The sequence below is a fragment of the Ovis canadensis genome, chromosome 20, assembly GCF_042477335.2.
Source record: "Ovis canadensis isolate MfBH-ARS-UI-01 breed Bighorn chromosome 20, ARS-UI_OviCan_v2, whole genome shotgun sequence".
Lineage (NCBI taxonomy): Eukaryota > Metazoa > Chordata > Mammalia > Artiodactyla > Bovidae > Ovis > Ovis canadensis.
Window position 1 is genome coordinate 60604840 of NC_091264.1, and position 14128 is coordinate 60618967.

At 37.6% G+C, this 14128-nt stretch overlaps 1 protein-coding gene across 3 annotated transcripts in view; it reads left to right on the forward strand.

Moving 5' to 3' along the window:
- LOC138426071 (uncharacterized) overlaps positions 1–14128 on the forward strand; it is a 203075-nt gene that overhangs the window by 102932 nt on the left and 86015 nt on the right. For all 3 annotated transcript variants that reach the window (XM_069564735.1, XM_069564736.1, XM_069564734.1), the window contains 2 exons: positions 6082–6345; positions 9612–9789. In XM_069564735.1, coding sequence (XP_069420836.1) covers positions 6082–6345; positions 9612–9789 — 442 coding nt within the window. The remainder of the gene's footprint in view (positions 1–6081; positions 6346–9611; positions 9790–14128) is intronic.

Genomic DNA, 14128 nt, shown 5'->3' on the forward strand with positions numbered 1-14128 from the left:
ATGGTGTAGGTATAAAATTTTTCTCTCTTCTTCTATGCAGAAGCTATGATAGTTAGAGCTGTGACCAACCTCTGTCCTTGATCCCCAGGCCAAGATAAGTTTCCAAGAATAATTACTTTCTTTCATCCTGCAGCAGAAAGACAGGGGATTAGAGCTAATTTGTCTATTTATTTATCTTGGCTGAGGGAATGGAAGGGAAAATAAAATGGTGCTTTAAACTCTCACTAGATAACCTAGATTATCTTCTGCGCCTCTGTCCAGAATTGTTTGCCTCAAATAGAGCACTTTGCTGTTCTAATGCAAATTAAATACACATATTTATTTTCACGACTACCCTCATTCCTTACAGAATGTGAGTCCCCAAAGACACCGTTTTGTTCTCTTCGCCTTCTCCCTACCTGCCACCTCCATTTCATCACCACTGTCCTTTCCCCCCAGTCCCCTCCTCTACCGCCTTCCCAGCACTTTGTACATGGTGAAACCAAGATCCATCCAAAGATGGTAGGTTACTTGTTTAAGTGGTAAACTGGGATTTGATCTCATGTTTGTATGATGCCAAAGCCCATGCTTTTAACCCACGAGGACATATAGCTTTCTTTTTAAATGAGAGAAAGAATTACATGGGGCAGGACTGAATAACTGGGGCTGGTGCCAGATATATCAAGCCAGAAGCATTGAAGATGCGTTTGTAAGAATTCCAACCAAAGCCTCATGTCCAAGCTGTATCGTTGCAGACCTACCACAAACAACTCAAGTATCACTGGGTACTCTGTTCTTCTACAGAAGCGCAGGTTATGTGCATACTCAGATGTTTCTCTACTACTGACTTTATCATGCTCACGCGCATGCTAAGTTGTTTCAGTCGTGTCCAACCCTTCATGACCCCATGGACTGTAATCTGCTAGGCTCCCCTGTCCATGGGATTTTTCAGGCAAGAATAGTGGCTTGGGTTACCATGCCCTCCTCCAGGGGATCTTTCTGACCCAGGGATCGAACCTGAATCTCTTATGTCTCCTGCACTGACTGGTGGATACTCTACCAATGAGCCACTGGCAAAAGAGCCCCTAGAATTTTGATTTTCTATCCAGTGACTTAGAACTATGTTCCTGAAGCTATCTTGATGGAATAATTATATTTATACAGTAGTTAAGACTGAATGTGAGTCAGGACTTCCCTGGTGGCTCAGTGGTAAAAAAAATCTTCCTGCCAATGCAGGAGACACAGGTTTGAGCCCTGATCTAGGAAGACCCCCCCTGCCTCAGAGCAGCTAAGCCTGTGCACCACACCTACAGAGCCTGTGACTTAGAGGCTGGGAACCAGAATTCCTGCGCCTACGTGCCACAAGTACTAAAGCTAGTGCTCGCTAGAGCCCATGCTCCACAACAAGAGAGGCCACCACGATGACAAGTCCATGTACTGCAACTGGAGGGCAGCCACCAGTCGCTGCAACTAGAGAAAAGCCCGCTCAGCAATGAAGATACAGCACAATGAAAAGTAAATAAATATAATTATTAAAAAAAATCATCAGTGTTCATGCATCTTAAAAAAATATGAAAGACTGGATATGAGTTAGTACAGAGCAGGGGATGTCAATCTTCTCTTTGTTATTTTCTGTTAACAAACCCTAAACACTTCAGTGGCTCATGTGCATTCAATATTCCACATCAGTCCAAGACTGTTAAAAGCTCAGCAATTTCTCATTTACCTGCAAAGTCTCTCACCCAATGACAGACTTGCTCCCTTGCCTGTTCCCTGAGATTAAAGCTACTTCTAGTCCCAACTCATATATGAAGAGTTTATCCTCTTTGAGATTTAGTTTCTCCTAAATTTCTTTATGCCCAAGGTTCCCCAAGGAATTCAGAAATATACATAATTTTGTAATTTAATTGAAATCTTTTCTTCATCACAGTAAGAATTATGGTCATTTAGAACCACTTCCATTGTAAGGAGAAGAACTTTGAAAGCCTTATGATTTTGAAATTACTTTATCTTTTTTTAAAAATAACTTTTTCTCAGTATGAAAACAATAGTCATTCCAAATATTTCAGAGAATCCAGAAAATTGAAAAATACTTCGTCAATGTGCATTTTCATCATTTTGTAAGACTTCCCTAATCCTTTCTGAGTTGCTTCAATTTAAAAGTATTTGGTGTCCAAGTGGAAAGAATTTTGCTTTCTCTTCCAATCCTCCATGCAAACTTCAGGCTTCAGAATTCTCATTTGTTTCTTTTCTGCTTGTTCTCCACTCTCCTTTCACACGCATCTTCTATAATATGGAAGATCAAATGCATTGCCCTTATGTTATGCAGTGAAATTCACCCTGTACTGTCTCTTCCTTCAAAAAGAATGCCCTTGATGGTACACAGAAAATAAAGGTACTCTGAGAAAATAATGATCTCCAACGACCAGGACTTTCGTGATGAGATAGTACTGATATTTGGGGGCAGACCGACCCATTTATTTCCCTTATTATATGTATTCAGTGACAAAGCTACAGAAAAATAAGGAAGCAAAGTTGCTTTAGTCATGTCCAGCTCTTTGCGACCATATGGACTGTAGCCCGCCAGGCTTCACCCTCCAGGCAAGAATACTGGAGTGGCTTGCCATTTCCTTCTCCAGGGGATCTTACCCACCCAGGGATCGAATCTGTGTCTCTTACATCTCCTGCACTGCAGGCGGGTTCCCACCTGTGAAGAAGTCTACCTCGTAGGAGAGCTGTGGAAATACTCAGGTTTATGGAAAGGATCCTCTGAGAGATACAATGAAACTTAGTGATCCTTTCTCGCCATGGAGGAAACGAATGAGTCCCAAGCTACACATTACTGGGCAAAAGATCTCTCCAATAACATACAGCACGAGAAAGGCAATGAAAGATTAACATGACCGCTGCTGTCAGATAAATTCCTGCACTTGGTAACATATGGCTCTGATCCTCTTATTCAATCAGTATCAGTGACTAGGTTTTGTACTTATTTTGGGAGGAGGGGACTGTAGGGTAATTTCACGTGACAGCTCTATCTTGTGAAGTAGGCTGAAATAAAGTTTCTTTAGTGCCCAAAGCCTGGCTTCTTATTTGTATTGTTACAAGTGACACAATGGTGCCTGATGTTTTACACCAGGTGTTCGGGTTATGCTTGGGAGCCTAGAACTATTTCTTGTGCACAAAATCATACTTGTGTTTTACGTATTTATCTGATGAGGTTCAATCAATCTTAAAATGCTCTTTTCTCCTTTATGAAAAGAAACTGTAATCTGAGTCATAGAAATAGTTGGGATAAAGTCTTAAGACAGATAGTAATAATTGTGTGTATTCACATTTTATGAGCATTTTTATATTTGTTATACAAGCTGACAAGTACATCAACTCTATGAGGAAGATGCTTATAATTTTGTTTTTTATGGGTGAAGACATTTGAGTGCATGGAAAGTAAGATACAAAAAAAAGAAGTGACTTGCCCAAGACCACAGGAAAATTGATGATAGAATTGGGTCAGTACTGGGTAACTTCCTAATCTGTTTTGAACATATCACTGAGTAAGATCAGGTTAGTATAAGAAGAGCATTAGTTTTCACTTCTAAATGCAGGGATAAAACTGATGAAATTACTGTAACAGCATCATTTCAGCTTCTTTTTTAAACGCTGGGCGGAAACAGGTTTCTGACCCCCTTTTCCTCCTCTGCATCACTTAGCTTTTACTCTCTTATCACAGAGGTTACTCGCAGCCAACTAGCCAAATGAAAAGTATGGCTTGATTAAGAATCTCTTTTGTCAGTAATTTGTGCCTAATGTTTTTAGCTCTCCCATGGGCTGTTGTAGAAAATGGTAAATCTGGTTTAAATGAAACCTGATCCTGTTAATGGTTTAATAGCAGCTGCCACAGGGTTATGGCATTTTTCAACAGATGCTTCTGCTCTATTTTAAACATAAACCAAGTCTTGGAATATTTACATAAATATATAAAATATCCCTACACACTTTTGCTTAAATATATTATTATAAAATAGTCTTAGAGAAGTCCCTGTGTTTGCCCATTTATAATTATTCACATAGAATTAAAAAAACCAGCCACACTCTATTTACAAAAATAGATGATTCATGTCTTCAGTTCAGTTCAGTCGCTCAGTCGTGTCCTACTCTTTGGGACCCCATGAATCGCAGCACGCCAGGCCTCCCTGTCCATCGCCAACTCCCAGAGTTTACTCAGACTCATGTCCATAGAGTCAGCGATGCCATCCAGCCATCTCATCCTCTGTCTTACACTTGCCTAAAAATTTTTTTAAAAGCTGAAGAATGGGCTCCATCTCTTGTCCGGGAACATGAATGGTGGCTTGGTTGATCCAATCGTTCTGTCCATCTTTAGGCCTAACACTATTTATTTAGCACTGACAAATTGCTTACACAATGATGTGCATTCTGGTGTCAACCGAAATTCAGAATAGTCACAATTAAATTAAATGGGACCCTATTTTTCTTTGAAAAGGTAGACCTTGTAACAGTACTTCAAGCTATCATTCTGCATAGGATTAGTTTCTCTGGCATATGATTGTTTAACCATTTTTTTTTAAAGCATTTCTTCTGGTCAAAGCACTTGTGCTGGATACACCAATGATACAAAGAAAAATGTCAGGCAAAAAAAGAAAAATAAAAACTATGACTGGTTCCAAACCGGGAAAGGAGTACGTCAAGGCTGTATATTGTCACTCTGTTTATTTCACTTACATGCAGAGTACATCATGCGGAATGCTGGGCTGGATGAAGCACAAGCTGGAATCAAGATTGCCAGGAGAAATAGCAATAACCTCAGATATGCAAATGACACCACCCTTAGAGCAGAAAGCAAAGAGGAACTGAAGAGCCTTTTGATGAAAGTGAAAGAGGAGAGGGAAAAAGCTGGCTTAAATCTCAACATTAAAAAAGCTAAGATTATGGCATCTGGTCCCATCACTTCATGGCAGATAGATGGGGAAACAATGGAAACAGTGACAGACTTTAGTTTCTTGGGCTCCAAAATCACTGCAGATGGTGACTGCAGCCATGAAATTAAAAGACACTTGCTCCTTGGAAGAAAAGCTATGACCAACCTAGACAGCATATTCAAAAGCAGAGACATTACTTTGCCGACAAAGGTCTGTCTAGTCAAAGCTATTGTTTTTCCAGAAGCCATGTATGCATGTGAGAGTTGTACCATAACTCTTCAGCTGAGTGCTGAAGAATTGATGCTTTTGAATTGTGGTGTTTGAGAAGACTCTTGAGAGTCTCTTGGACTGCAAGGAGATCCAACCAGTAAATGTTAAAGGAAATCAGTCCTGGATATTCATTGGAAGGAGTGATGCTGAAGCTGAAACTCCAATTTTTACCACCTGATACAAAGAACTGACTCATTTGAAAAGACCTTGATGCTGGAAAGACTGAAGGCAGGAGGAGAAGGGGATGACAGAGAATGGGATGGTTGGATGGTATCACTGACTAGATTGACATGAGTTTGAGCAAGCCCCAGGAGTTGATGGACAGGGAGGCCTGGTGTGCTGCAGTCCATGGGTTCACAGTCAGACATGACTGAGCAATTGAATTGACAAAAGATAGAAATAGTTAAACAAAAGAGATACCAGCTCAAGCAAAAAGAACTGAAAGTACAGTGTACCTCTTTAGTTAGCATATTACAGGTTTGAGTCCTAAGACTCATATGAGGCCGAATCTTGAACTGGCAGGGTAGAGTCTGTCTTATTTTTTGGGTCTTATTTTCATGATGGTATATTTGCTCAATTACTTTGGCCTATAACCATTACTTATGTAAGTGCATCCAATGCTGTGTTTTTAAGGACAAACAATAACAGTACAAATCAACTCTTTCATGCTCATACTCATCAGTCAATGAGTTGTGTCCAACTCTTTGTGACCCCAAAGACTGCTACATTACTCTGTCCATGGGATTCCCCAGACAAGAATACTAGAGTGGGTTGCCATCTTCTTTTCCAGAGACAAAGCAGTTCTTAACTCTAAATGGTCTGTAGGCATCAGTGACTATGATGTGTTTCTAAATACCAGTATCCCAATCTTCCCTTGTCCTCATATCTGTCCTAGGTACTCCCGCCTAAGAAGGATGTGAAACTTGGCATGGCTTTCTTGTTTGAACTCTTTCTCCTTCATGGGAAATATACTTATCTCCACCAGGCTGTGGGCTGGGCAACCTTCCCTTTGTATGATAGCAGTATGGATGTGGTGGAAGGAAAATTCAAGTGTCCACTTCTCCGAGGACGTTATGATCAGAAAGTCGACAGCTTCAAGAAAACTGAAGATCTGATTTGCTTGGACCTGGACCACTGGCTGTGCAATCTCTATTTTCAGGTTTGCAATGGGATTTTGTTAGTGGGAAAAAGAACGTAAAGATTTTGCAAAGCTGCTTTTCTCTAGCCTTTAGCTATTGAATATTCCAATAAGTATCAATATGAAAAATCTATGATAAGGGTTATCTCAATATTGATTTCTCATTGTTGTGCTCAGTTGCTCAGTCATGCCCAGCTCTTTTGGGACCCCATGGACTGTAGCCCACCAGGCTTCTCTGTCCATAGGATTTCCCAGGCAAGAATACTGGAGTGAGTTGCCATTTCCTACTCCAGGGGCCCTTCCCAACTCAGGGATTGAACTCATGTTTCTTGCATCTTCTGCACTGGCAGGTGGATTCTTTACCACTATCAATTTCTCATAATGCAGATTAAATTGATGTCTACAAACAAGGGGCAAAATTCTAGAGTTAGTAGAAATCTTAAGGATAATTTAATCCAAACTTCTGTCTTATGAATCAGGACAGTTATCCAAGTCCCTGGTTTCTCAGTTTGCAGTCTGTTGTTGCTGCAGCAGACTGGTCTCAGCAATGTTGGGCAGGGGTTGTGGAGCTTCTGTTGTGTGTTGGGCATCACTTGTTCCAGAGATATAAAACAGATAAGACGTGGTCTCTGCCTTCGGGATGCTTGACATTTATTTGATGAGACTGACAATAGATAGCCCACATTTCCACAGGATGAAAGTGGCCATTAGAAATCTCTCTTTCCATACACATGGCTTCAATGTATGCTTCCTTTTTTATGTCAAAAATTAAAAAAAAAAAAAGCAACTTGGGTACACATCACTAATTTTTGTAGGTTTGGCATTCTATTTTTTAACCAAGTCTTTTAGCAGAATAGCTGTTTCATAAATTCATTTTAGGCCAACACCATGGAGGATCCAAAAAAGAAAATAGTAGCATACTTGAAATGTAAGGCATTCCAACACATATTGGTCTATTTATTTTTGTCCTATATGTCCACATTTGTTCTATCTCTATCTGTTGTTTTTCCGGAGTGCTTATATCTTGAAATGCTATGAGTTTTCTTCCTTACCATTGATTTTTTTTCAGTCTACCTACCTATCTACCTACCTGAGGTAAATATGGACATGTTCAAGAAACATGGGTAGTTTTGACCTCAAAATCATCAGCTACATATCCTTCTTATGTGTTGATTTTCTTGTTTTCTATTTAAGTTTAATTAACTGACATTTTTTTTCCCTTTTAGTTAATTCAGTTACAATGTTTTGTCAAAATATATTTTTGTTGCTCTCTGGTTATATTGTTAAGAAAACCACTCTTAGATGAATACGTGCCCTTTTAATTATCCTGGGAATAGTGGCATCTTAAAAATAAATCTGTTTTCTCAGGTGGCTCAGCAGTAAGGAATCTGCCCGTGAATGCAGGAGGTGCGAGAGATGCAGGTTCACTGCCTGAGTTGGGAAGATCCCTTGAAGAAGGAAATGGCAGTCCACTCTAGTATTGGATTCTAGTCTCGTTCCCAGTTATTCTGATTTGTTTTGAAGTGAAGCTCAGGATCAGAAGTTTTTAAAAGTTTCTAAGGATTAGAAACATGGATATAAATACGCGTGAAAAGGAAGACGGTAAATGAATCTAAAGGAGTTATTGAAAAATCACCCAAAAATTTTTTGAAGAAAACCCTCAATAAAACTATTTATCAAATTGGTGACCTGAATACTATCATAGAGATCAAAATGAAAATGAAAATATAGCCATAAAAGAAAATAATTTTGGTATATGTTTATTAGATCATGTAAAAGGCATTTATAATTTGTCATTAAAATTATCATTGTTACTTAACATTCAGTGTTCTATAAATTATGGCATGGACTTTGTTTCATGAAAGATAATTTAGTTAGCACAGATATTGATAATAAAGAGATACACATTTTATATTTGAGATAAAATCAAAAAGTGATGTTTAAATTTTACAAGGTCAGAAAAAATGATTATTTGGTAAACAGTATTAGAATAACTTGATTTCAGTAAAATCTACTTTATTTGAACACACTGATAACTTTTTTTCTCCTATTAAAAAAAATCTTAGTGAAAAAAGTAACATTATTATTTATCTGTAGAGCTCTGTGGCCATTATTCATTATAAATGGACATAATTGTCCACTAGCTTCCTTATTTGATAGACAATAACAGAAATTTTCTTCCTGTGTATATTTCATGGGGGGTTGGTGGGCGGAAGTGAGTCTTACTAATGAGAATAGCAGTTATTCAAATAGCATGCTTTACTGACTGTAAGGCAAAATAAGTATGAATGTAGGTGATTCTCTTTCATGAGGATGAAGACAAAAAATTTCTTATCTCGAAACCCTATTTTCCTCTATGTGAAATTCTAAAATATATGACTTTTTCTAATATGAATTTTCTCAAATGCAAACAATTCTGAACAAGAAAAATTTGAGTAGCTTTTTAGAGTTACTCAGGAAGAGGATACCCTGGGTTTGGGAAGAGAAAAGAGATAGATATTGGAGCAGAAAAATGGTTTTGCAATGCAGACTTAGAAGAGATGAAAGGAAACAAGCAAAGTTGGATAGAGCCTAATCATTTCCCTCTGTTGTCTCTTCACTAAGAAAACTGCCGCAGTCAGAGGAGTTGCAGAGCCAGGCTGTGGGGCTTAGCCATGACCTCATGCATTACTCACATGGCTAATAACCCTGAGCTTTAAGGAGGAGAATGGGAGCTGTTCTGATTTAGCTCCCAGAGCATGTGTGAAAGAATGTAAAAGGGAAAATTATGCAAGCAAGACAGCCTTTCACTTTTTCCTAGAAAAGCTTTTCTATCAAGTCCTCTCTTTTCTGAAAACTTCATTTCCTGTGTCAGTGATTATTTCCACCAGCATTTTATTATTAAAATTTTAAACACAGAGAAGAGTTGAAAAAATTGCATACTGATTATACAATATGCTCATTTAATTTTAAGCTTAAAATATTGTATCTTGAAGCTAGTAGATACTTGCTATTAAATGAGTGTTTGCTAATTTTATTCCAGCATGACTATTAGACTATTATTTGAAATAAGAAATTGAAAGATAAGAACAAAGGAACTAATAAACATATAGAGCAGGGACATTTTATGTAAACCTGTTATTACTGAAACTGCATTTTTATAGTGCAACAAAACCAAAAAAATGTAAGTTTTAGAAAAATTGGATTCATCATTGACCTTTTGGATTTTGCATATTACATCATTCCAGAGAGATAATTGTGTGTGCTGTATTTTCAACAGTTTGGATAACAGATCCATCTCTTAATAGGTAATTAAACTTCCTCTACATTTGAATGATCAAAAAAACCACAAAAGGCATATTCAGCTTCCCCCAGAGTTTCCAGATTGTTTAATGGCTGAAGCAGAATCAAGTGTGGATAATACAGAGAAAAAGAGTTGTTCCTCAAGGAGTGATGGAGTGAAATCCTTCTCACACTCATCTCAAGGTTAGTTCACATTTTATCGGCATCTTATTACTAATATTTCAAGAACTGTTATATTTTATAAAACTGAGACAGAAGTGCTATTAGTGTATTTTTTCTATACCATGTCATTTAAAGAGAATGTAATCATTGAAAAAATTTCATATTGCACAATTATAAATTATATAATAAAATAGGAAACATTGAAATACAAGTCTTTCTCCATGATTTGTAGCTCTAAAATATGTTTTCGTTTTTTGAGGAACAATTGTAACCTTTTGTTTATTTTTCTTTTTTTAAAAAATAGATTTATTTATTTTAATTGGAGGCTAATTACTGTGCAATATTGTATTGGTTTTGCCATATGTAGACACAAATCCGCCACAGGTGTACATGTGTTCCCCATCCTGAACCCCCCTTCCACCTCCCTCCCTATACCATCCCTCTGGGTCATCCCAATGCACCAGCCCCAAGCATCCTGTATCATGCATCAAACCTGGACTGGCAATTCATTTCACATATGATAATATACATGTTTCAATGCCATTCTCCCAAATCATCCCACCCTCGCCCTCTCCCACAGAGTCCAAAAGACTGTTCTATACATCTGTGTCTCTTTTGCTGTCTTTCATGTAGGGTTATCATTACCATCTGTCTAGATTCCATATATATGCATTATTATACTGTATTGGTATTTTTCTTTCTGGCTTACTTCACTCTGTATAATAAGCTGTAGTTTCATCCACCTCATTAGAACTGGTTCAAATGTATTCTTTTTCATGGCTGAGTAATACTCCATTGTGTATATGTACCACAGCTTTCTTATCCATTTGTCTGCTAATGGACATCTAGGTTGCTTCCATGTCCTGGCTATTATAAACAGTGCTGCAATGAACATTGGGGTACATGTGTCTCTTTCAATTCTGGTTTCCTCAGTGTGTATGCCCAGAAGTGGGATCGCTGGGTCGTATGGCAGTTCTATTTCCAGTTTTTTAAGGAATCTCCACACTGCTGTCCATAGTGGCTGTACTAGTTTGCATTCCCACCAACAGTGTAAGAGGGTTCCCTTTTCTGCACACCCTCTCCAGCATTTATTGCTTGTAGACTTTTGGATCGCAGCCATTCTGACTGGCATGAAATGGTACCTCATTGTGTTTTTGATTTGCATTTCTCTGATAATGAGTGATGTTGAGCATTTTTTCATGTGTTCATTAGCCTATCTGTGTGTCTTCTTTGGAGAAATGTCTGCTTAGTTCTCTGGCCCATTTTTTGATTGGACCATTTGTTTTCCTGGAACTGAGCTACAGGAGTTGCTTGTATATTTTTGAGATTAATTTTTTGTCAGTTGCTTCATTTGCTATCATTTTCTCCCATTCTAAAGGCTGTCTTTTCAATTTGCTTATAGTTACCTTTGTTGTGCAGAAGATTTTAATTTTAATTAGGTCCCATTTGTTTATTTTTGATTTTACTTCCAATATTCCGGGAGGAGGGCCATAGAGAATCCTGCTGTGATTTATGTCGGAGAGTGTTTTGCCTAAGTTCTCCTCTAGGGGTTTTATAGTTTCTTGTCTTACGTTTAGATCTTTAATCCATTTTGAGTTTATTTTTGTGTATGGTGTTAGAAAGTATTCTAGTTTCATTCTTTTACAAGTGGTTGACCAGTTTTCCCAGCACCACTTGTTAAAGAGATTGTCTTTTCTCCATTGTGTATTCTTGCCTCCTTTGTCAAAGATAAGGTGAGATAAGGTGTCTGTAGGTGAGTGGATTTATCTCTGGGCTTTCTATTTTGTTCCATTGATCTATATTTCTGTCTTTGTGCCAGTACCATACCATCTTGATGCCTGTGGCTTTGTAGTAGAACCTGAAGTCCGGCAGGTTGATTCCTCCAGTTCCATTCTTCTTTCTCAAGATTGCTTTGGCTATTGGAGGTTTTTTGTATTTCCATACAAATTGTGAAATTATTTGTTCTAGCTCTGTGAAAAATACCGTTGGTAGCTTGATAGGGATTGCATTGAATCTATAGATTGCTTTGGGGACTATATTCATTTTCACTATATTGATTCTTCCCATCCATGAACATGGCATATTTTTCCATCTATTCGTGTCCTCTTTGATTTCTTTCACAAGTATTTTATAGTTTTCTATATATAGGTCTTTTGCTTCTTTAGGTAGATATATTCCTAAGTATTTTATTCTTCTTGTTGCAATGGTGAATGGAATTGTTTCCTTAATTTCTCTTTCTATTTTCTCATTATTAGTGTATAGGAATGCAAGGGATTTCTGTGTGTTGATTTTATATCCTGCAACTTTACTATATTCATTGATTAGCTCTAGTAATTTTTTGGTGGGGTCTTTAGGGTTTTCTATGTAGAGGATCATGTCATCTGCAAACAGCAAGAGTTTTACTTCTTCTTTTCCAGTTGGGATTCCTTTTATTTCTTTTTCTGCTATGATTGCTGTGGCCAAAACTTCCAAAACTATGTTGAATAGTAGTGGTGAGAGTGGGCACCCTTGTCTTGTTCCTGACTTTAGGGGAAATGCTTTCAATTTTTCACCATTGAGGATAATGTTTGCTGTGGGTTTGTCATATATAGCTTTTATTATGTTGAGGTATGTTCCTTCTATTCCTGCTTTCTGGAGGGTTTTTATCACAAATGGATATTGAATTTTGTCAAAGGTTTTCTCTGCATCTATTGAGATAATCATATGGTTTTTATTTTTCAATTTGTTAATGTGGTGTATTACATTGATTGATTTGCTGATATTGAATCCTTGCACCCCTGGGATAAAGCCCACTTGGTCATGATGTATGATTATTTAAATATGTTGTTGGATTCTGATTGCTAGAATTTTGTTAAGGATTTTTGCATCTATGTTCATTAGTGATGTTGGCCTGTTCAGTTCAGTTCATTTCAGTTCAGTCGCTCAGTCGTGTCCGACTCTTGCAACCCCATGAATCGTAGCACGCCAAGCCTCCCTGTCCATCACCAACTCCCGGAGTTCACTCAGACTTGCGTTCATCGAGTCTGTGATGCCATCCAGCCATCTCATCGTCGGTCGTCCCCTTCTTCTCCTGCCCCCAATCCCTCACATTATCAGAGTCTTTTCCAATGAGTCAACTCTTCACATGAGGTGGCCAAAGTACTGGAGTTTCAGCTTTAGCATCATTCCTCCCAAAGAAATCCCAGGGTTGATCTCCTGATAGTAATCTCTTATGATCCTTTGTATTTCTATGTTGTTTGCTGTGATCTCTCCATTTTCATTTTTAATTTTATTGATTTGATTTTTCTCCCTTTGTTTCTTGATGAGTCTGGCTAATGGTTTGTCAATTTTATTTATCCTCTCAAAGAACCAGCTTAATAAATGCAAAAGAAACAAAAGAGACCATAGCAAAAAGCAACAAAGCCAATTGTAACTTTTTAGGTTCTTAGTCCTAAATTTCCATCCTTCTTGCATGCTCAATGGAAGAGAATTGCTTTCAGAAAAAAATTCTCACATAATTTAATTTATTCTATAATCCTTTGCTTTCAAAGACTGGTTTCATCAAGCACTATGTGAGCAAATAATACTTGTGAAATACTCAATGTACACAAGTTTCAGTTTATAGAAAGAAGCTAGCCATGAGTTCTCACACAGTAGGTCTCTTCATGAGACTTCCTTGATTTGAATGCTTAACACACTTATCTTCAGTTTTTATCAATTGTGTGAAATCACCAATTATGACTGAATCCGCCCATTTCTCTTATACATTTTTCGTGCACTTAACTACTAATCAAACACTTCTCTGTGTTTATATCTTATTGTTGGCTTTGCTTTAGTTTCACTTATTAAACAGAGAATCTAGTTTTTCTTTTTTTAACTCTCAATAGAAAATTAATTTACTGACACATTTGATCACAATTCATGTTTTATAATATTTTTAACATCAGCACGTCTTTAGTCTGGTTCCATTTTTCTTCTGGTTGAAATAAATCTTTAGTAATTAATTTAAAGTTTGAATCTGTGAATGGTAAACTCTCTTAGTCTTTGCATGTCTGAAAAAATCTGTTTTTTCTCACTTTTGGTAGATCATTTTTACATGTATAAAACTCTAGGATACTAATAATATTCCCCCACTGTTTTCTCCACCATATTCTCATACCTGTTGTGGCTGATGAAAAATAGGTATTAGGTGGATAGCCATTGATGGATTCTAGGAAGGTGATTGATGTATTTCACTTCTGTTTTAGGCAGATCCTTCTGGTAAGTTTCAGGAGGATTCATTTGAGAAAGGCATGGCTAGAAACAGATCAGTTAGGAAAAGTTTGGAGCAGTCCAGGTAACAGATGAGAATCTGAATTAGGGCAGAGATAGTAAAGCTGGA